Below are 24,275 nucleotides of genomic sequence, written 5' to 3'. Positions count from 1 at the left end.
GGTGGTTCTCAATCTTTTTATACCACTTCATTAAATACTGTTTCAGAGTCCCACCAACATGATAAAAGACCAAACTTTTTGTTTTATGCCATAAAAATAAAGAAAAAACAATACCATTCCATTATCAGTTGAAAGATGCAATTTCTGTATACATTGAATTTAAACAAAATGTTGAATTTGAGTCTTTATTTGCACTTTATGATGTTTAATCATGATGTGAAAATACTGTTTTTAAGCACACAATATACCATACTACCACTATGAAAGCTGGAGTTTTACAAAACAACTCTGATGTTAGTCTGGCCATAAGGATATTAAAGACATTTGGAGGAACTTAAAGTCTTGTCTTTTTGAAAGATGTGCCTCAACGTTTATCTATACTGAGACTAATGTGGTAGAGTTCACAGTGTTCTGCTGTTTTATGACTGGGTACATTGCTTTTCTTTCAGTTAAAGGCTTAACTGAACATCTGGAAATTAGATCTTAGTGATCTACGAGCTCCATCAAGGTGTATGATCACTTTTAGCCAAACACAAAATTTTAATTGCACCTGCATTATTTTGTTTGCTTGTTTTTCCACTGGAGGTGGGGCATATGTTCAGTATGCAGGGTATGTGAAAACTGTGATACTTATGTGGCAGATTGTCCGGCTTATGTGTCAGATGGGTTATGTGGTGATCTAATTGTGTATGCTACAGTGTGATGATAAGAAAGTAAAAGCAAAACTGTGAGCAAATATTATCCCTCTAGGAAAAGCCTCCCATTTATACTGATACCAAAGCATTGCACAAAAGAAATGGTCATATGAAAAATATATCCATCATGACAGCTTTAAAACCATTTCAGTTTAATTCTGAATCTCATTGTGTTTAGTTTGCAGGTTTGCCCCCATGCATGTCTGGGTTCTGGGTACTCCGGTTAATTGAAAATTATAAATTGATCCCAGGTGTGAGTGTGTGACAGTGTGGTTATTGTCTGTGTTTTAAAAGGTCGATCGCTGGTGATTGGCAAGTGCTCCCCTGCTGTGATCCTGCACAGGCTTAAAAGGTGGCATGGAAGATAAGTGAATGAATAAAATATATTCCCTGTAATTAAATCAAAGCATATAAAAACAGGTGCAGAAATATGCATTGTAATGATCCACAACATCAGCATTGTCCCAAACATCCTGCTACAAATGCTTGAATTTTGTTTAGTTTAAGCTACTTTAGACAAAAAATGTACAGACAGCCACTCAATCATCTTATTTACATGTTCCTAACAGAATAAATGAAAAAATATGATCCACGTGTTTATTATTAGGTGCAAAAATGGGACCCCTGATAACTCTGGGCTCCAAGAAAATGCCTACCATAGCAAAGTTGAAAAATTGGTAGTCATTTTACCCAAACATGTACGGTAAATCAACTCACAAATTAATCAGTGGATTGTGTTTGCAGAGTCTCTGTGTGTGTGTGAGCTTGTGTGTGTCTCATGGGACAAAGTTCCCAAAGCTCAGTAATGTTTAACAGAACAGTTTTGGATGAGATCACCGAACACCAGGTATGAAGAAGAAGAAACGGCATGGTTGATATGCATCTGCTTAGTGTGTTTATGCACAGAAACACCAGACTGAGGTAAGACAAAGAAAGGAAGCAGAGTTTATGGATGATTATTGTTCAATATACTTTCATTTTATTGTTAAAATGTCAATTAGAAATAACTTAGAAACACATATGTCAGACATGGGACCGTGATAGAGTTTGATGATTTTGTTTTAGTTAAATGGTACATTTTTCAATTTGTGGTAATACTGTGACTTGAATTTAAAGTAAGTATAACAGCTGCAGGTTCACTGACCAATGTTACAAATGGTGCATAACACTCGTGAAGTAATTTCGCAGGAAAAGATTGTTTGCATAGCTTGCTTATCAAACAGGGTGAGAAAGAATGCAGCAAAGAACAGTTTCTCAGGTTTCACATAATATTCTTTTAGGAAACAAGATTATTTATTTTTCTGACAGTTCCACACATTTGTAAAAGTTTAATTTTGCAATATTTAACATAACTGTAAAGTAACATTTTGTAAGACAAAAGCGAAACATATATTTTTATACTTAATATAAATGCAGTTCAGATTTGCTTAAAGCCTGTTCCCAATAAAGAACAAATACATGTTTTATAGTAATGTGCTAATGTCTTAGCATGCTAGATCACTTGTTCACCGTGTCTGTAATTCAGATATTGTTTAGTTTTTGTAGCCATTTCAACGTGTTCAATCAGGATTTGATCCATGAGTAAGAAAGACCTGCAACCAAATTCTCTAATGTGGAGCTTTAAGAGCATTCAAGTTGGGTTATTTTCTTATTATGTTCTACTCAATCTCCCAAATGGGTAAGCTTATACATTTCACAAAACCTGTGCATCATCAGGTTAGCATTAGATCTAACGGATGCTATCTGCAGAAATCCCCACTTCTTAACCTTTTGTATTTAAATCAGCCGAGCTTCAGAAGTTATTTTTATTTCGCATTTATTCTGCAGTAAAAATGTAACCACAGCCTGGAAACCTCAGATGTGCTGAAACAAGGTGTTGGGAGTTATGATAATGATTATGGAAATTACCCTGGAGTTTCACATTGCCGCCGCGTTTTCATGCATTATACAAAAACACCAGTCGTACAGTTTTCCTCAGACACAATTTAAAAAGAAGGTTTAAACAAAGTGTTGAATTTTAAAGCTCAAGCAGTGCGTGCTGCCAAGTAAATCTCTTAATAATGCATTTTTAACCCAATAGTAGGATATCTCTACTGAAAGAGAGCATCTCAAAATGACTCATAAAGAATCCGACTGCAGACATACATGTACAATTTCAAAAAGCTTAAACATTCCTAAAGAAGTCGTCATCATTTTCAAATTGCAAAACATTTTCCACTGCCAAAGTGGCCAGTACCACTGTTCCTTTTTGATGTACGATTGTTGAACAATTTTTTAAAAGATGTATGCTGTAAAAATGTTTTAAAACCGTTTTGTTTTTAAGTGAAGCACGGGTTTTGAATCCAAAAATATTAAAATAAATGTCTATGATAGAAAACTGATTAATATTTAAGCTGAATCTATTCTTCTCTGCCATATTTAGTCACTCTGGACAGGTGTATCAGAGCTAGATCTCGGAAGTCGAGTGCAGTGTTGTTTTCCAGCAGATACTGATGAAACGAGTAGAGATTTGAAGGGTCTGTAATTGTGCTGCTAGTCCCTGATGTTGCTTTCGTGTATAAGAGCACTGAGACTTCTTTCACGAAAGCCCTGCTGGCACAGATTAGTTATAAACAGTGGAGTGTGAAGCAGCTGCTCATTGTTTGTTTGCAACTGTGCCAGACTCAGCTACTGTAGAGGCATTATGCAAATACACTTCGTGCAGATGTAAACAAGTTAGGCAAGAAAGACTGGGCTGTCAAGCAGGCATTCAGTCATTTTAAGGGCATTTTTGATGGCGGAAGCCTCTGGTGGGGATTGTCTTGCAACTCCTCTGACTCCAAAACACGAGCGCCAAAAAAATCCAGAAAGCTAAATGCATTTCATGGACCCCAACATTATTGTTTTCATTATTATGAAGAACATAATGTGGAAACTTGATTAAAATTTCATCTGATAGTTATTGGTGGGACTATCAATGGCCTGGTCTGACAGATATTTTGTCATGTTTTCTACTTAGTCTTACGAAGCTTCTCAACTCAGAAAAAGATGCATGCCTGAGCTAAATACTTTGGAATGGATTGGGGCTTCTGCAAATTTTTACACCAGATTTTCATCAATCTGGAACTTTTATTGAGACAATCTATGAGATTATACCCAATGCTGGTGCACACTGTGAAACAAAACACACAAAAAACTGCATACCCCATTACAGTTTTCTGCTGTTTTTCTGTTACACTTGAAATGTTTCGGATAAAAAAGAAAATCGAATGTCAGACAAATATAACCCGAGTGAACACAAAAAAAGTTTTCAAATGATGAATTTATTAACGAAAATAGCTGTCCAAACCAAACCGGTCCATAGCAAAACATATTTGCCCCTCTTGTTAAAATGAGAATTAAGAAATCAGATAAATAGACACTTTCTGACGTGAAGTAAGTCAAAAGATTTAAAAGACAGATGCCTCACGACCCTCTCCAAAGAAAAACAACAGATGATAAATATGTGAATGTTGTGCATGTAATCAATGTTTTTTCTTTTTAAAGGCTTTTCTGCCATTCAACAGTTGACTGGGTGGACTGACATTTTAAATATGGAGATTCTTCCTCTGTTAGTGCTTGTTCTTTCATGGTGGACTGAAGGTAAGGTCCAGACAAACACGTCTTCTTGATTAGATAGAGGTTTTCCACAGAAGTCAGTTAATGATGATATAGCTGACTTTTCCATTTAACACAAACCATGACACCATCTAATAATTTCTTGTAAAATTTTAGATCCTTTTAATATTTGTGTTTTAGATATATGATGCGTGTAAAACAACTGATGATCTTGATCACGTCTTTAGCTGCAAGAACACAGATGCATCTGACTCCTGCAAGCCTGACGGTTGTTGTCGGAGACGAGGCCAGATTTAGGTGCAGCACCTCCAACACTGCTTGGACTCTTATGACGTGGCTGCTAGGAAATAGACCAGTACTAACCATCGACAAGCAGAATGGTGTTTTACCTACAATCAACGCAAACATAACAGCTGCAAAATGCTCCAAACCAAAGGCAGAATGCTGGGAGTTTATCCTGAGACACACAGAGAGGAGCCACCAAGGACAAGTTGCTTGTGATCTGCAGCTCATTGATAGAAGGACGGCAGAGCTGCTTGTTCAAGGTGAGCACATTCATCTGTGTGCATGTCTGCGTCAGGGACGAAGCAATTAAATGTCACACTCTGGTAGGATTTTAAGCATTTGTTTATTTCTCAAAATATAGAAAGATTTCATATCAGAATCGGTGTCGGCAACATTTTAGACAAACACCAAGTAGCACATAAGTGTGAATTGGGAATGTAAAAATTTGGAGAAAAAGAAAGTCTGGATGGAAATAATGTGCAAACATCAACTTTCAGCCTTGTCGTGAATTCTCAATTGAATTTAGTTCTGAGCATAGATTTATAACACAAATCTGTTCCTTTATTTTTATGTTGATCTCGCTGTATGTTTAGGTTTGTCCTTGTTCAAAGTTAAATTTTGCTCCGTCTTAAGTTTTCTGCTACCTCTTAGCAGGATTATCTGAGTTTTAGCTCCTTCCAAATTCCCACACTAGCTCCAACCAGGTTCCCCGTTACTGCTGAATAAAACCATCCCACAGCATGATGCTGCCAGCATCATATTTAACCATAAGGATGGTGTGCATAGTTGTAGCTTACCATTACACAACATGGGTTTCATGTAGGTTAAAGAGCCAATTTCCAGTCTTATTTTACTCCTTACGTTTGCATAAATTCTGCAAACTGCTTATCATTTTCCTTCTTCTTCACAGTTATACACCATTTTGTATTGGTTGATCACAAAATCCCTCTAAAACCCATTGATTTTTGTGGCTGCAACATGATAAAATGAATCAAGGAGCATGAACACTTTCATAGGCACTGCAAATCTGGACGTCTAATGTTTATTCAGTGCATCGCTATCTTTCTGCTGCAGAAAATTTAAGAGGTTTTTTTGGTTCTCCCAAGGATATTCTGGCAAACAAAAGTGTGTGCACAAACACATGCATGCACACGCACTCACACAATTCAGCCAAAGAAAACAAGCAGATGGCAAGTTGTCTCTAAAAAAAAAAAAAACTCCATGTGATAGAGTGCAGAAACACACTGAATTTAACCTTGATGAAGCAGAAAGCAGCACGGGTAAAAACAGAGGTAAAAGAAGGGACACAGCAGAAGTTGTGCAGCAGCTTTAATTCTGCCCGCCCACACACCCCCGCTTCAATAAAAGACAAAAGGAGAAGCGCAGCATTCAACTTGCACTTCTTAAGTCCCTTTCTTTGAACTAATGATGAAGCTTGGAAGCTTTTAGTTTTCTGCGAAGGCGACTGAACATGCATGCAAAGGATCAATCATAGAGTGGGGGGAATTATTGGGGCCTGTGTGGCAGAAGGAAGTTTGCCCAACATGTTTGATGGTTTCTGTGACAACGGCTTAATGGCAGTGTGGGTGGGGGCAGGGAATTGATTGGACTGCCATTATAAATACAAGTTGGAAACGGATAGACTCCATGCCAGTCGAATGAAGCAGCAGAGCAGGATTTACAGCCTCCACCTGCAGCCAATCTCCTCTCTCCTCCTCGTTTTGTGGCTCTTATACAAACGTTGAGCCAGAGGTTGTGAGATAATTTAAGATTCAAGACTTGATGAGGACTGCTAGTTCTCTTGCATTCAGAAGCTGAGGAGTGCTGCAGTATAATCTTGACTTGTGGGAGAATCTCTCATTTATCACGCTCCTACTTATTGAAAACACTTCTACATACTGGATAGGAGCTGAGAACAGGATAAGGCTTTCCTTTTTCATAAGACAGAGTATACCATTTCATCTAGCAACCAGTTCAGGAATGTTAAACTTTTTCTCATCCCACTTTAGTCATAAATAGAGGCGACAACCCCAGCAAAATGTTAAGACTAAGAATCACAGAACACAGCTCCGTGAATGTTTAGGCAGACTCTACGAAAAGTAACGTGTTCTTCAAGTTGTGGCCCCATTTTGTACATAAGCATTTCCATTTCAACCTGTCCATTCATGTTATATCCATAAACAAACCATTTCCATCTCATGTATCTAGACCAATGCCTTTCTCCTTGTAGTTAGTTTTTATATGATGATAAATCGCATGTTTAATTTAATGTACACTATTTTATGAAAACATCATACTGTGCCACATTTCCGTCTTCTGTTCAGGTTATTTAATACTTATAAAATATCACTGATTGTGACACAAAACAACAAAAAGTTAAATATTTCCTTATAATGACTTTGCTATGAGTAGAATAGAGAAAAGTTTTTATCCCAAGTGCTTTAATTTTATCCCAAGTGCTTTAAAATGCCCTCCTGGTGGGAGTAAATTGATGCCTGGTGTAAAACATCCTGGTTTGGTGACTCTTTTGCAATTTTTCAGGCAGGAAATGACTAAAACTACAAAAGTAGGAAATGGTGCAAGGTTAAATGACCAGGAACCAGTTGAATATCAGGCAGGCAGAAGCTAAAGAACAAAACTTAATAAAGGACACGGAAAAAAAAACTTACTTTCAGAACTGCAGACAACATGGAAGGAAATCACACAAAAAGGAGCCACTGATAAGCCAGAGGGCGAATAATGTGAAGGTCTGACCCTGGTCTAAGGAAATCAGGAGGTATATATGCTGTTAGGGTGATTTCTGAGACAAGTAACAGGTGAAACCGATTAATTGCCTGGAAGCTGCTTGGATACAGAAAGGTAAAGGCAACTCAGGGAGGCTGGCGATGGACAATGACTCAATGAACATTAGAAGAAAGCACAGGAGGACGGGGAAGCAATAGCTCAATAGAGTCTGACTGTGCACAAAAGGGAACAGAAACATAAATCACAAGAACATACCGAAATAAAGGCCATTAACTTTAAAACTCAAAGTCACAGTAACAAAGTCGTACAGATTATGATAAATTGTTAATATACTTCAAGATTGTTTGAATATTGACTTAGTTAAAGTTTATTGTTTGGAACCACTTTTTTCTCTTTATTATGTTCTTGACTTCCATCTTAAATACATGAAAGTCGATTTATTTTTCATGAGTGTACATTTGGTCTTTAATTTTTGTTTTTAACATCTATAACAATTACTGAATGCTGATGTCTGCTGCAGGATCAATAACTATCCATCCATCCATTTTCTGTACACCCTTGTCCCTTAGTGGGGTCGGGAGGGCTGCTGGTGCCTATCTCCAGCTAATGTTCCGGGCGAGAGGCGGGGTACACCCTGGACAGGTCGCCAGTCTGCCGCTGGGCAGATCAATAACTATTTACAAAAATTCAATTAAGCCATTTATACTTACTTTTGTAGGAAGCAATGAAACTGAGTATATGTTCATTTTTGAAAGGAGTGCCGCAAAAACCACTGGCTACACCAAGTTAAAAGTTGACTGGATTCTTGAATCTGCAGGGTTTGTTTGGACCTGCTGTCCTTTTGTTATTAGCCATATTTTCATTTACAGTAACTGCATTTAAAATGAGTACTCGGGTTAAGGGTGAGGGGGGGATAAAAGCATGGAATCATCCACTGCAGAGTCAAGAAAAAACCCAATGACCCACTGCTTCCAATATATTACGAAGAGAGCCAGTGCCACAAATCCCCACTGACACGTGCCGCCATTAACAGTAGTGTATGGTGAATCAGCCCCCTCCCGGGTCTTGATACAGGAGATCGCTATGGTTTGACATGGCCTTTGAATTAATCGCAGATGCTGTCACTGCAAGTTAACAGTCAGCAACTTTGCTCTTGATTTGTTTACTGCGGACTCAAATATACAGAGCGAGTCGAGCCACAAATTTACAGTGAGGCCAATTGACTGTGTGTACTCTCCTCCACCACTCTCTGCTTTAATTGTTCTGTTTGGAAATTATGTAAAAGTGACTGCACACTGACTGCTGTGTGTCTGGTTGCTCACTCAATCACAAATGCAGTACATCAACACAAACTCCTCACTTGAGCAGATCAATACGACCGCATATGCTGTTGACTACAAGCTGCAGATCTCTGGTATAAATCAGAGAAGATAGAACCTCTCTGCGGTAATATGACTTGTAGAGGTATGGCAGATACACAAGCTGGGAAAGGCTCTTAGTGATGTGCACAGTTAATTTAAAGGGGTGTTATTATGTAATTTCCAGCCACGTAGTGCCATTTTATAGCACAATCAAATAATTATGTTACCTCAGGTTGTCATAGAAATGCTGTACATCAAAGATAACTTGAGAGAAAATTGACTTCACAATTTGACGCCTTGAAATTGGGCCACTGTCTCTTTAAGAAGATCCTGCTCTTTCAGACATTCAGCCATCACAACAATACTTTTCTGTTATGTCATTTACAATTGTTTTTAAGAGCACTTTTTAATTTAACGCTGTGTTGTCCTGAATACGCCACGGTGGTGGCAGCATCATGCTGTGAGGATGCTTTCCTTTATAACAAAACGACAGGGAAGATGGTCAGAGATAATGGGAAGATAGACGGAGCTAAATACAGATTATTTCTGGAGTAAAACGTGATAAAGATTAAGGTGCCTTTATGAAGCATTGCAGATGTACTCGTTTTTCGAATTCTCATAGTATTAGATGCATCAGATTCAGGCACCACTTTTTTTCTGTTTGGGCACATCAGTCATTAGAAATCATCCAGATCCTTCCATCATGCGGTGCCAATTAGGCTGCTGGTTCCACAGCAACTACAGTTGCCCGATCTGAATCAGTCGGTCCACACATCAGATACAACATCCATGACAAGAAATCAACCCATCAAATGAAAGCATGTGGCACAAAAAGCACAGCAATGATTTGTACAAAACATCAGAGGATTAAACCCTAATCAATACAGGCTCGTCATTATGCACAGACAAACTACCAAAGCATCTCCAATTATCTATCTGTCAATAGGAATTCACTGATTCATCAACAGCCCTTCATTTTACCAGGCATCTGACTTCACAGTGATACTGTGTCTCTCAGGGAGCTCAGCAGCTCATCTGGCTGGCAGAGAAGGAGATGAAGGGGAATAGAGGGAGAGGGATTCGTCAGCCAAGTGAGAATCAGAGACCAGAACAGCCACTCAGGAATCCATCTTTTGTAAAGGATCAGGCCAAGCAGAGCAGTGATTCTCAGCTTAACTCAAGAATGTTTTAACAAAAAATAAGGAATATATTTATAAATACAAAGAGCACAAAAAATAACTTTCCTTGATTCAAGCATGTGAGCACACTTAAATATTTTTCCTCCTGCAGAAAAGGGCAATGTGAAGGTCTTTGGAGAGAACCGGTTGGCATTTAAAGGGGAGCTTGTCCTGTTTCAGTGCCAAGCAGCAGGATGGTACCCTGAACCCACTCTGCAATGGCAGGTACATGACAAAAAGGTAAATACCCAACACGTATATCATGTTCTTAGTTTGCTGCTGGTGATGCTACATTCAGTCATCATAAGGATGTTTTTGCTGCATTTAATGTACCACAGTTAAGCATGAAATAATTTTGTTAACTTAAAAAAAACATACGTTTTTGAAAGACTGAATGTAGTCTAAATGGCTTTGGGATCATTTGAAGTAAATAAAGTGATATACAAGATCAGGTCATTTACCAAAAATACATTGGACCAGTTTTTTTTGTTTGTTTTTTTTTGCATTTATTTGGTTTAAATTCAGATTATTGGAGATGAGACTGAAACTACCAATTTGTCAGAGACCAAAGCACACTGCTACTGTTTTAAAACAACTCAATTCTCAAAAATGACTTGTGGCTAAGGCAATCACTGTTATATGAACCCTTAAGTTTGAACCAACAATTCTCAGATTCTTTGATATGAATCATAACCAAAGAAAAAGTAAATCCAAACCCACGATACAGATTACTTTTAAGGCAGGTTCGCCTCAAGTCCAACAGATGTGTGGACTGTAATGTAGTGCAGCACAACGCTTCAAAGCAAAGTGCTTTGTTTTGTAAACTGGACAACTATTTCAAAAAGTTTTTTGTGTGTGATTAATTGGGACCACACACACACACACACAAAAAAATATATGTTAAGAGCCAAACTATCAAGGAGTCATATCAAAACAGAGAGGAAGCTAGCAAACGAATGACTTTTCAAAGATTTTAATAAATCAGATGTGCATTGAGAGAATACTTTACATGGCTATATGTACAAAGTCAGAAAGTTGTTTCAAAAAAAGACAAAGCTGCAAGTGTGTGTTTTTTGAGACGTTAAAATATGATCAGGTTTTTCAAAACCAGAAAATCCTGTGGTGGGGCTGACAATATTGACCTGAATATTCAGAGGGACAAAATATTTGTCGTCTTTAAAATTTTTTGTCCATTTCGATATATATATCTAAGTTTCCATTTTTATTGCAAACATACTTACAGAAAACAAGCAGGTAGATTCTCAAGAGATTTACAAAATCATTAAATAGATTTCTTCGAGCAGATGTCTAACTCACTGTGCTCATTACATGTTTCACAAATGAAGATTGTTGGTGGTACAACACCTTAGCTTTCCATATAAATAATCATCACCTTCTTTGTAGATAAATGCCCAAAGCAAAGGTAAAATCGCCCAAAGGTTAATCAAATATCGTCACCATAAACTGTTGAGGTATTTTTGAGACTTAAGATGTCTTAAGATAAAAAATAAATAAAAAATCTGCTTTGGTCTTCGACACTGTCAGATGGGCTGTTAATTTCAGCTTTTAGCACCAACTAATCTGATTTACACTAAATGAAGATGCAATGAAAATTATATACTGCATGTAAAGTATTAATTCTTTATTGCCTTTAAACATAAACTCTCTTAAAAAATCCTGATCAGTCCATTTAATGTACTCCAGACTTGCTACATCCCTGCAGTAGTTCAGAGAGAGAAAGAGAGTAAAAGCTGCTGCGAAGGTAGACTTTCCTTTAATGCATTATATATCACTGCATTAAGCTTTCAGTAAATGGACTGGGCTTTGGTCTGAATGAGATGAGTCTTGATTTATGTGTCTGAACCTGAAGAAAGAGAATGCTCTGTTCTCTCCCTGTGAATGTTAGCAAGAACTAAATCATCAAAAATGCCAGCGTTCTACCTTCACCTGCGTTCAGGCATGCCCCAGGAATTACTTACATTCTGCAGCCACCAGTGTTTTCTTTTCTGCTCTCTGTGGAATCATTTTCATAGAGGTGGAAATTCACCTCATCGGTTCATCTTGAGATTTAAAGAGATGTGAAGATGTGGTAACCCTCTGAGTTTGTGGTCAGTTTCTCCTGCAAACCTTAATACTGAATGTTATTTGTAACATGAGCCTTTAAATTGGACTTTGAAATAAACAGAGCAGTTTGAGCCCATTTTTTCTGCGCCATTGACATCCACTGAGAATGTGTTTTTTTTAGTGCACTACTGGTACATTCCCAAATATTTACAGTTCCAGTCCTTTAAGAAAATCTATTCATTCAAAAAGTTGGATTTTCCGTCCACTTCAATGGAAGTTGTGCTACTTTGTGTTTTTTCCGCAAAAAAATCATTTGAATTTGTGTTTATAAAATGACAGATGTGGAAAAAATTGAAAGGGACTGGAGACTTTTGCATGTCCCTGTAATCATTCTTACAGTTAATGTGACTATTTTAGGAAAAAAAGCTTCTCAGTTAACCGCTTTCAGGGGATTAAAAAGCTGATTTGATTGAGCATCTATTCCACTATAATTATTTTTCGGTTTCTGATCAATTTATCCTTCCTGAACCATTTTCCTAAATTATTCTGTGATCTGATTATTAAAATGGAGGTCAACTTTTAATGACAAAATGACCACAACCTACTCTAAGCTGTTTCCTTACCTCTGTAGGTTTCTGCATTTTTAACAAACTAGACATGTTTTTTTTTTACAAAAATATGCTGAAATGAATTTATTTTCATTCAATATTTGCATGTAGAGCATACAATACCTAGCATTAGCTGTGAAAAGTTTTCACTTATAAAAGCATAGTAGAATCTCACAGAGCTTTGCTGAATTCTTGGTCTGATAATGGAAAGTGCACAACACACCTGCAAATCATCTATTCATGTAAATCTGACATATTGAACCAGTAGAGCATTAATTAGAGAAGCAGCATTAACATTATTCTCAGCATCTGGAGAAGCTGCAGCAATCAGTAGCTCAGGAGGCAGAATCTGTTGAGAGGACGACCTCTAGTCCTGCACTACACAAATCTGACCTGGAATGGATACAATTTTAGTCCTCAAACATATTCGAGGAACATGCTCCAAAATATTTACAGCTGTAATTTGCAGTGAAAGATGGTACTTCAAAGTCAGGACCTTTGACATTGTGTGTGGGGTTTTTTGTAAAAAAAAAGAAAACAATGTATTTCATTGGCTGTATGTCAACAGATGTGTGCTTAAAAAGTTCATCTGTCTGGGCCACTTTGCAGATAAATTAGTTTAGATATTAAAAAGGTTTTGATCAGTTGCAGTCGGTTTGATAAATAATATCCTTCTCTCTGGTCGACGGGGTTCAGGTGAGTCGGGATGAATACAACATCAGCACAGAGGAGAAGGAGAACCTCTTCACTGTCTCCAGCAACCTTAGCATCCAGGCCGGGAGGAGCTCTGTGGTTGGCTGTCTGGCCTCAGTGTCTGCCCTCAGAAAACCTCTGGAGAGCAGCGTCAGCCTAACAGTGGGTGAGAAGAAGCTTTTAAAAAGAATTTTTTTTTCCTGCATCTTAAGACATTTGTTGTGCCTAAAGGTTTAGATGATAATGTTTTTTAAGTGATGCTGTGTAGAGGAGGATTTGATTTCTGGAGTTTGATCTGTTTACCACTTGTGTGTATTTCCACTGTGGAGCGTAAAACTGCGCTGTCACTAAGTCTTCCTTCGCCTCGAATCTCTGCACTGATATCTGTTAAAGGCATCAGCAGAGGTGCAAATAAAAACAAAAATGTTAAACTTATTTTTATACTCACATTGTTCCAAAGTATTTATGGCTTAAAAGCTGAGTAAAAGTGCAACTTCCATTAATTTCAATTAAATTGCCAACCTTTGAAAAATATAAATAGAATTTATTTTTTAGAAATAAATAAATTACGTTTCTTTATTTCTTTGTCTTTGGCAAGTCGCTCCACACTAAATGGGAAGGTGCAAAGTATCCTCTGTAATCTCATTATAAAAACTAGTCCTGCAGGTCTAAACATTAATGTCTGATATTTTCAAAGTTAATGATCCAGTGACCACAAATATGAAGTAACACAAACAAATTAAAACCCTATAATCTTACTTTGACAGCATAATTTAGTCTTTTGGCCTCCACAGGTGGTCAGAGGCAGAAACCCATGATTTAAAAATGATCATAGTTCAACTCAACTCATAGTTCAATGCTTAGCATGCCTTCTTCATAAAAATATATACTTATTTATATTTCAGCATAAATCAAAAAGTACAAGTCCGCTACGAGGGTTTGATTTGTACCCTGCCAATCTGCTTTTACTGTCTTGGATAAAGTAGAAGTGGAGGAATGAAAAGAATGTTCCTAATAAACTATTCTGGCTCCTAAAAAGATTCCAGCAGTCAAAACTGAGGCTTTTATCTGCCTCTCTAAGCACCAGTTATCTCTCTGTTTAAACGTGTTCAGACAAATGTCCTCGTCTCATACAAATACAGCTTTATTCTAAAATTTGACCAACTGTTGTATTTTGGGATCAGATCTGAGGAACAAAGTAGATAAATAGAATAAAATTATCAATACAAAGTTCCTCAAGTTAAATACTTCATTTGACATTCACTCAAACTGCATTAAAGGTTTTACATTTACCTTATTAAAACACTAAGTTAGCTTATAATTTGAGCCCTCCATTGTCAATTTATTTCTTTAAAGGAGAAAACATAAATGGCTAACCTTTATTTCTATAAAGATGATTATAAGTAGGTAAGACACTAAATATTGATAATTCTTAACACAATCCCACAAATTAAAAACAAACAAGCAAAACTAAATAAATTATATCTTAATGGTTGATCCTGAAAAGATCAAAGTTTAGTTACTGAACAGTTCTTGGTCAACCTACTTCATTCATAGCTCCATTTTGCCCTCTATGATTCTCCTCATTTGTGGTAGAGATGCTTAGCTAATGTCATATGAATTCAATACATGTATTAAATTCATATCTTTAATTTCTATTTTTTCAAAGATTTTCTGCAGGTCCTTGTTTTTTTTTTTGTTTTTTTTTTTTGCTTTAATCTGTTACAGTTTTCATTCTGTTTTGGGAAGCAAGTGAATCATCACAGAGTGCGGCTGTTATAGAAGAGGAGTGGAGAAAAGAAAGGCTTACGAAACTGAAACAGCATGAGCTTGAATCATAGCAGTGTACAGGTTGAAAACAGCTGAAAGGGCCACAGCTTTGAAAAGTCTTTTTAAAATCTATTTTCATCGTGTTTCTCCACAAACACCCTCATGTCTAAAATCCACAATCTTTCTCTCATCTCGCTGCTGCGCGTCTGAATATCTGTTACTGAATTGCTGAGCTTTTCCACGGCCTCAACACTGCAATGAAACAAAAATGTGACCTTCTCTCTCTCCAGTCGCTGAGGTGTTGGAGGAAGAGGAGGACTGCACAGTCCTGGTGGCAGTGACTGCAACTCTCGCTGCTCTTCTGCTGCTGGTGCTGCTCTCCATCTGCACTGTCCTCTGCTACAGGCGTAGCAGAAAAGCAAGTAGGCACTTTTGTCCTTCCTGAAATTGCTCTAAGTGAACAAACGCCCCGCTCGGACCACAATTTTCCAGCTCAGAAACTGTGATTAAAGTATAATAAAGCATAGAGGTGGCCGGCTGCATGCTGGGGCAGTCCTGTAGTAAGCCTTCAACAAGGGCATTCTGAATCCTTTCTGACAAAAGCAGAACATCAGCTGTAAGCAGAACAGTGTGCACACCAATAAGGGGCAAATAAAAAGGTTAAAGGGGGTTTTGGAGGTGTTGAACAATAAATAAGGCAGAGAGCTGGTAGGAAGAAAGGATACAGTTTGCAATTGTTTGTTGTAATGTAATCTTTTTGAATAATTGAGGTATATGCCATAATTACACTGATGATTTAGAGGATTCATTAAAATTTTGGGTGGGGGGGAGCTGTCATTTGTATTTCCTTAAATTTGCCAGTGTTTACTCTGTCTTTGGAATAACATAAAAAATAAACAGCCAACACAACAACAACAACAGCAAAAACAGAAATAAAAACAAAACAAAACAAAAAAAACCAATGGCAGCGTCACTAAAACCGGTTTTGGGATTCTGGAAGTTCCCAAACTTTTGCATGTTGCAGCTGCAGTACAACAAAAACTCATCGTCCCGGTTTTACTCTGTGTGGGACGGTAGTAACCTTGGGCAGGTTGTCAGTCTGCAGGCAAACAGGATCGCTGCTGTTGACAAGTTGGACAAAAATGCAGTGTGCCTTTGAGAACGTGAGGCCGCTCCTGGTTTCTGCTGGATGACTCATTCAATTTGAATGGACCCGATCTACTGGCACACATAGCCGCAGCGCGTAGAGAGCACACAGATTATTCTGGACATTAAACATCATAGAAAACATGTTATTTAGTTTTACATTATACTTCACCTTTGTAGAAAAAGATATTTAATACAACAAGACAGAAATTTCCTTGTTCAGAAGACGATGATAAAGAAGAATCTTCCTTTAAATAGGGGAGATCAAACAGCATTTGAGATGGAGCTGCATCTGCAATATGTGGAAAACACATAATACTGCCCCCAACGGCCTAACAGTGGGGGACTCGGTGCTCGTTTTTGATATGTGAGATATTGCTGTCCAGGGCAGTAGGTGCTAAGGGCACCACAAGCTCATAAAAAACATAATTTGTTAGTTGCCAAACAAGTTTTCCTTTTCCTATTTGCGTAGGCGGTGAATGGGTAGTAAATGCCACACTTTGTAGTGCACAAAATGTGCAGAGGGACTTTCCCAGGGCACCATTTATGCAAAAACTTCCCCTGAGAGGGTAGGGGTGGAGGGGTGTCATTCCTGACCAATCAGCTTGACTCCTAGGTCAGCAATGTCTGTCCTCCAATGTGTGTTCAGTTTCCGTGGCAGTAATCCATTGTGTTTGCCAGTGGGTGGTAGCCTCCATTACTTCCTCTACGGGTTTTAACTAGGATGTTCATCCTGCCATCATGATATACGTCCCACAGGGAAACCCAATTATTTTTCATCTGGATGGCTAGTTGTTATCTGTCAGCCAGCTAGTTTGTCCAGCTGGATTCAGAAACATTGCTGTGGAGCCTGTCAGAAACACACTGCGGTCTCCGATTTCTGACTGTATATATACTGTGTCTATATTTTTGTAATTGAAAACCATTCATATTGCTCTCCAAGAAACAAAGATGGGCGGAAAACAACCTGTGCCTCCAAACGCGCCACTTCTCTGTGCATCTTCATTTGCTCTGCTTGATAAGGATGCACTCTTGCCTTCCCCACAGTAACATCACTTCTTCTCCATAACAAGAAATTTATCTTTCTTACATTACTGAAGATTATCATTATTGTTGAAAACAAAACAAAAAAACAGTGACGAAAATAATAGAGCTCTTCTAGGAGAGGCCATGCCTAAAGTGAGCTGCCCTTCTTGGATAGATTAGATAAGTCTTTGATTAGTTCTTTATGGCTGTGATTATGACTCAAGGGCAGTTTTGTGGCTTTTTTGTTTTCACATGAATGGTAATACCTTCTCCACTCTCATAATGCAACAATCAGTCTTAATATCATATCATTAGGGATATTTCCATTTAGCATAATTAAGGCTTAGAGGTGATACAGGCAGGGATTCTTGTTCTGGAAGCGGGAAGGATACTTATTTCTGTGGGATAAGAAAAAAAAAAAATGTAGGCAATTTAAGCCATTGTAATCCTCTGCACACATTCTGGACCACAGCTAAACGTGGCTCTGGTTTGGGCCTGAGGGATTAGCCTAAAGCAGGTGTGACCTTTCAGTACCTAAACCATCTCATGCCTCCATTACTGCTGTTCTTGGTCCAGTCTTGAAACTTCGAGGGAATATCCCCTTAGTAATTTAAATTAAATTCATTGGACGTTTCACCTGTCAAAGGATCTAGCTTACTTTCCAGAATACAAAACATTACTTTGTGTAATCCCTCTCACTGAGGTGTAACGTGTGCTTTCAAATCACCGAGAAAGGAGAATGAATATAAAACAACAGTTTAGCTAATGACAGCTTTGATTTAAACAGCGATGATAGGTGGGTTTCTCCTTCAATAAAAGGAGAGAGTTTAGATCTCTCTCTCTCTCTCGGCAAGATTCTTTTGCAGCTGGATAATATTGCAGCCCTTTTGCCATGACCATGGGCACCGTTGGCAAATACAACCTGCAAAGTCTTGTTACAAAACTCATAAATGCGCAGCAGCAGCTTTTACTGCTGCATTACAAACCAACTGGAAGCAATAATATCAGTGCAGGCCCCAAAGCAAATAAACAGCAGGTCATTTACAACTTTCTTATTGTTGTACTGTGGATGAAATGAGCAGGTTGAGTGGTTCTATGCATAATGCTGACATAATGCTAAAGTTGGCACCTAATAACTCATAATGCTAAATTTGGTCATATATACATTTTTTTTTACTTTTCAGAAAAAACTCCACAGGACGTATTAAGGTAAGACTTAAAAGTTATTTCTTTTGCTTAAGTATACACAACACATTTTAACAATGATGTGAAGAAAATGACTTTCCTACAAAGATGTTGAACTTTCATTAATCAAAGACGGACAACATCTTCTCTTGCAGTTCTTTTATATTTAAGCTAATGTGAAGACTCAGCATGAATCATTGTTTAAGCCAGTGTTTGAGAATGAAAAGGGTCTTATTGATCCTCATCATGAAAGAAAATTAAAGACATGAATTTGAAATGACATTCTTTAGATAGTCTTTATAATTTATAACAACTTCATTCAGGCCATTATTGTCAACGGTAATGCATGAAGCATCTTATTTGTCAGCATTTTTTCACTTAAATGAAATACACTGCCGTAGTTGAGGAACTTTAGCTGGATCTAATAAAGCTGAGTAAAAAAAATGATGATGATGGTGCTCATTTTTTATCTGTCAATGCACTTTATGCTGAGAACAATACAGGAGCCCTCTGATATACTACTTCTCCGTGGGAGTAGAAATTGTCTGTTCACAGCCGCTCGGCTTCTGACAATGTGACTGTGCTGTTTCTCAACTAAAGGTTATCTCTTTCATTGGACCGTCCTCTGTGGGTCTTTGCAGGTCCCACCAATCGGGGTTTTGGGGAAGTTCGGTTGCTGAGGCGACAGGCGGGAATGTCAACCCGGGGTTTTCCAGCGAAAGCACAACAGGTGAGAAAATGCAAAACAGACCAACAATGTTGGTACATAAATGATTCATTCTGAATATATTTGTTTTAGTAATTATTACCTCAAGTCCCCACTTCTGGTGAAACTGAGCAGCACCAAGTGTGCATTTCATTTATCACTTCTGAAATATCTGTGCTCTCTGTCCTATCAGATTATTCTGTATTGCCTTATTCGCTGACATAAAAGATAACTTAAAGAAATACTGCTAATTTTCAGTCTGGTACATTTTTAATGCAGGGGACAAGCTACCTTTCTTAATGTTTGTGGAGTTTTGTGACACACTAAATAAATACAAAAAAAACCCCAAACAAAAAACATGAGATGTTCATTTGAAATAGCCAGTATGAAAACAGTTCAGGTTCATGTCAAAAAAGCAGAATATGATTTTAAAAAATCCATTGATTTTAGAGCAGAGCTTAACCATTATTATTTCAGAAAATCTTCATGTTTTCACTGAGTAAATAGTCTTGCTAAACAAGAAAAGCAAGGCCTTTGCTCAAAGACGTACTCTGGGACAGTCATGCAGCATGTCATGTAAACTGATGAACCACTGTAGCATCACTCATTCTGGCTACTTTTGAGACCTTCCTTCCCCTGTTGAGTCCTGACAATGCAGTGTCCTAGATTTCCAGAAATAACTGAACATTTTCATCCCTCACATGGCAGTTTTCCGCTGCAGCTTCTTAAACAAGCCTGGGCCAAACTGAGAAAAATGTTCCTGTATCTTTTTAAATACTTCTTTCCTCTCATGTCGTATGTTTATCCCTAATATTTGTTTCCAGCAATAAACTACTCATGACGTGGTTTTACACATAAAGCAACCCCCCCCGCCCAAAATGTACATCTTTTCATATGTCAAAGATGAAAAGTTGTTTTTGAGAAGGAATTGTAATTCAGCACTGTTTTAGCTTATTTGCTTATGCAAACAAGCAAAAGAAAACTTGTACAGCAACAGACAAATTATATTTTACAAGCTTCTGGTGCCCTTGATATCTCTGAACAAAGGTTTTCTACCTTAAATCTAGAGTGAGGGTCACTGCAGTTGTTTACAGGAACAGTCTAGAAAAAAGAAATTGTCTTTCAATCTGCAGATGTGGACAGCAGTGAGATTATCGTCGGAACTCGTAGCCAGATGAACTTTGACACCTTCCGCAAGGTAAGAGACAGGACGTAAAGGTGGTTTGGAATGAGCCAGACAGCTACACAAATACTGAAAGAGACAGAGAGAGGAAGAGGAAGTGATCAACTAAAGATGAAAAATGGAGTCAGTCAACTATTCTGTAGCTCCGTCAACCTGCCAACACGTGAGGAAATGCGTCTCTCATCACACAGCTGTTGTACAAGTGATATAAAGTCAATAACATTCATTCGAAATAGACACACAAAAAAAAACAATGTGGAAATCATTCAATTCAGTTTAAATGTCTCCTGAATTGACAAAGACAAACAGGTCCAGTGTATATTCCGTCACATATAATCTGCAGCCACCGTTTACCGTCTTGTTAACATCTAATCAGAGCAGATAGAGAGATTTTTATTCCTTTAAAAACTCACATTAATAATGGAAAATGGACATGAATTAAAATCTGAAGTTGTCTTGGTAAATAGCACTCACTCATTGCAGCTTTTTAATTACTTTATAACAAAGTCAAAGTAAATTCAGGTCATCAATGTCGATCATAAGGGAGCCGACTCTCCTCAGGATTTTATTTAGATGACTAGTTACAGCGACAGCCTTAAGCACACATCAGACAGCACAGACCTGTTGATGTGGTCTTTACTTAATATCCTGATGAATAAAGAAAAGTTGTCAATTATAAATTAAGAGGAGCTCGGTAATTCAAGCAAGAGCCTGAATTACTAACTGTGACTAATGTTTATGAGTGGGCCGTTCATTTGAATGCGTTCATACAGCGTTGTTCACAAGAATTTGGTGCAAGTGAAATATGCTTAAACTGCAGATGAGATAAGACTTCTTCTCCCAACTTGCTCTTACATGGAGCAGCTCTGCGTGAGCTCTCATGATCCCAGAGCCGCACTTAAGCTGTGATACTTCAATTACATTCTGGCTCCAGACAATGCGGAGCTCAGGTTGTGCCCAGAGAACCTCCAGATCTTAAATCCTAGTTTTTATTTACTTACCCGATGTGTATTATGTACTCTAAAGAACAGAAGGTGTTTGCAGGTGTTTGGTCTACATAACTCAAAACCCGATGTGTTTCACCAGGTCCCTGACGTTGTACACTCCAGCAGCTTCTCTTTGCACACCGAGGGCCGAAACACAGAGTTTCAAGAAGACAACGCAGTTAGCAATGTCAGAAGAATTACCACGGTTTAAACACTTTTATTTTGTATTATTCACTAGTAGTGTTTTATATTTTTTTCAAAGCACAAGGATAAAATGATATTGAACTTGATGTTCTTCAATAAATAATGATTTTACCTGCTCTGATAGTCTCTGCTCATTTTTTTTTTTTTAATTATCCATGCCGGGAAAAGTGATTCATCATTCATAGAACATTTTTGTTATATAAATATGTTCATATCAGTGTTGACTCATCAGGGTTGTTTTGACAGAGGTTGTTCTACAGAAAAATAAATATTTGAAAGTCCTGCAGAATGTCTGAGAACTTTAATACCTCATGTCAAATGTTGCGCTGAGATCAAAAGGATTCATTTCTACATACTGATAAGCGGAAACATTTACACGCTAAACTGATTCTGAGGAGACTTAAAAGGCAAGACGGAAAGCATTTAATGCCTAAATTTGATTATTTCTGCTCTTTTATTAAACCTGTGCCTGTCCTCCAGACTGGCTTTTGTACGTTCCAGTTGATTGTTAAACGCAGGAGCAAAAAGCCAGAGAAAAAAATCGACATTATGAGCCGTGCTGCTCCGACAGTGCTGTTGTGGCGATGCAAGTAATTCCAGATTTATCTCTGTGTGTGGTGATTTGCATTTCTTAATAGTTAGGAATAAAGAGGAACGGCTTGGTAGAGATGGAGATATGAATCTGCGGGGGAATGTAGAGTGTCTGGCTCTTTAATTGTCTTGCTGGCCATGAGTTTTTGTGTCACATTTCAGAAACCATATCAACTGCAAATGAAACAATTTCGAGTTAATAACATAGTTCATTCTATAATATCAAAAAATGTTATTGCATTATAACATTTAATATTTATTGAGTAATTCTCCAAGATTTTAAAAGACAGTGGTGAGTGATAAGCATTTATCACCCACAAGTGCAAAGGAACAACTGCATAGTTTATTTTTTGATGAATAAAAAAAAAAAATTTCATTTAACTAAAGGGTTTAGTGCAACGTATCTTATTGTTTAAAGGGCAAGTCTGGTATGAGTTCACTCTTAATATTTCTTGAACTGTTAATTTTGATTTACTTCAGCTTGCACCCTTAATTGGTCAAGATATTGGTGACATACCAACATTTTATGACTGCAGTTAACTGGATGTTTTCTGTTTTTTCGGATCATTCTCTATAAAATCCCATCAGATCAGCAGCTTAGAAAACACTCAGATTAGCCTGTCAGGCGCCAACAACAATGTCACACCGAGAGTCACTTAAATCGCCTTTCTTCCTCGATTGTGTTTGAATTTCTGGAAGTTGTCGTCGCCACGAATAGATGCCTAAATATGGATTCACTATTGTGCTAACAACCAACTGAGCAGGTGGATCTAATGAAGTGGTGGTTGAGTGCAGATCTCTCATCTGGGATTGGGGCCATGGGCCTGTGTGTTGGTCTTGATGTAAGACATTAAGAAGCCTGTAATAGCAACACTTTTAGTAAAAAGGAAGATGAATGAGACAATGGGAATTCTTGGTCATAGTACTGGAGAATGAATATTTACATATTAATACAAGAAAACGTCCGTTTTGGAAAATGTCCTCTTCAGTTGTCAGCTTTGTAGTGACAGCATGCATGTCTGCATTATTGAAAGTAGCATGCTGACATCGTTCTCCGCTCCTTTCCATCACCAGATGGCTGACACAGATCCTTAGTTTGGAAATCACATCTTGCCAGTGAACGTGAAGGAAGCGTTTGTCCCCTCTCTCCCGCAGCCATGCTTTCATCGTCTGTTTTCTCGCACCAAACGCCTGGCACCGAGGCAACAGGCTGCTAAATAAATAAAGTTTTCTTAGCATGCCTGACACTTGCAGTGGTTAAATAAGATGTATATTACATGGCCCGCTTTTACTGTTTTGACCTCATCTTCTCTTGAGGCTTACTTGGAGCCTTCCATTGGTGCCAATTACACTCCACCAGGTGTATTTATGTAACTCAAACGCTCATCAAGTGATCCTGGCCAGGGACTGAGAACCTTATAAGGTTCTAACCTTTCACTTCTCATAACAGCAGCCATCTTCTTGTCTGGTAAATGCTGATCTCCTTCTTGCATGATATTGCTGTGCAGCACATCCTCAGTTTCTTCTCCAGCAACCACACTCTTACATCAGCATGCTAACTTTAGAGTGCAGGGGCAGCCTGGTTGTTAAGGAGGTGTCTACATCCTCCTTGCATGCATCACAGGAAAGGCTTTTCCCTTTTCAACCACTGGGAATGAAGAGGGAAAAGTGTGCTGATAAGGTGCATCTCCTCAGCTACCTTTACAGTGTTCTGTATGCAATTAGCAAGAAGTCACTGCTGTCGCCTTTTTTTTTTTTTTTGCCATATGAATAAAACAAGTGGAAACTTTGCTTAATGACTCTCTGGAGGGCAGCGCGATGTCTCCAGTGGCTTGTTATGCTTTTCTTCCTACTTCCTGTTCGCCAGGGTCCATTAGCAATCCGAGTACTGAAGTGCTGCTAGGAGAACAGAACCCGTCAAAGCCGCACACTCACAGGAATCTGCCTCGCCATTTTAAAGAACAGGGCTAGGAAAGTGAAGTCACTCTTCTCATTAGTCATGTATAAAGCAACATCAAGAATGGCAAGGAGGGCTTTTGGTGGCGGCTATTTTTAGCCGTGAATACTCAGACAACGAATTGTCATACTTGTGCATTATGCTCATGTTGATAACAGAGACGGCGCAATGCAGAGCTGGGAAACTCTGTTTTCTAGTAAGTCCTACACGCTTTTTTGTAGATCTGCTGGTATTCAGAAAAAATGTCAATTATGTAAATACTGCAGAAAAAGAAATAAAGAAAAATTGCAGTTGT

General features: G+C 38.1%; 1 protein-coding gene across 3 annotated transcripts; it reads left to right on the top strand.

Moving 5' to 3' along the window:
- The first annotated feature begins 79 nt into the window (after positions 1-79).
- Positions 80-21,548, top strand: igsf5b (immunoglobulin superfamily, member 5b). 3 transcript variants are annotated; one of them, XM_008425288.3, is made up of 10 exons: positions 80-1,616; positions 4,221-4,316; positions 4,520-4,837; positions 9,974-10,101; positions 13,230-13,392; positions 15,287-15,418; positions 18,353-18,377; positions 18,995-19,083; positions 20,193-20,257; positions 21,329-21,548. In XM_008425288.3, exons 2-10 carry the CDS (start codon positions 4,268-4,270, stop codon positions 21,437-21,439), a joined length of 1,080 nt encoding a protein of 359 aa, XP_008423510.1. In that variant the 5' UTR covers positions 80-1,616; positions 4,221-4,267; the 3' UTR covers positions 21,440-21,548. The 3 variants fall into 3 exon arrangements, with proteins under 3 accessions (XP_008423510.1, XP_081470318.1, XP_081470319.1); XM_081614192.1 differs by having other exon boundaries at positions 80-4,316; XM_081614193.1 differs by lacking the exon at positions 20,193-20,257 and having other exon boundaries at positions 80-4,316; positions 21,329-21,431.
- The last annotated feature ends 2,727 nt before the right edge of the window (positions 21,549-24,275 follow it).

Source organism: Poecilia reticulata, chromosome 13 (assembly GCF_904066995.2).
Source record: "Poecilia reticulata chromosome 13, P_reticulata-male-v2, whole genome shotgun sequence".
In the NCBI taxonomy this organism is placed as follows: domain Eukaryota; kingdom Metazoa; phylum Chordata; class Actinopteri; order Cyprinodontiformes; family Poeciliidae; genus Poecilia; species Poecilia reticulata.
The sequence above is the reverse complement of the archived record's forward strand: the minus strand, read 5'-3'. Positions and strand labels throughout refer to the sequence as shown.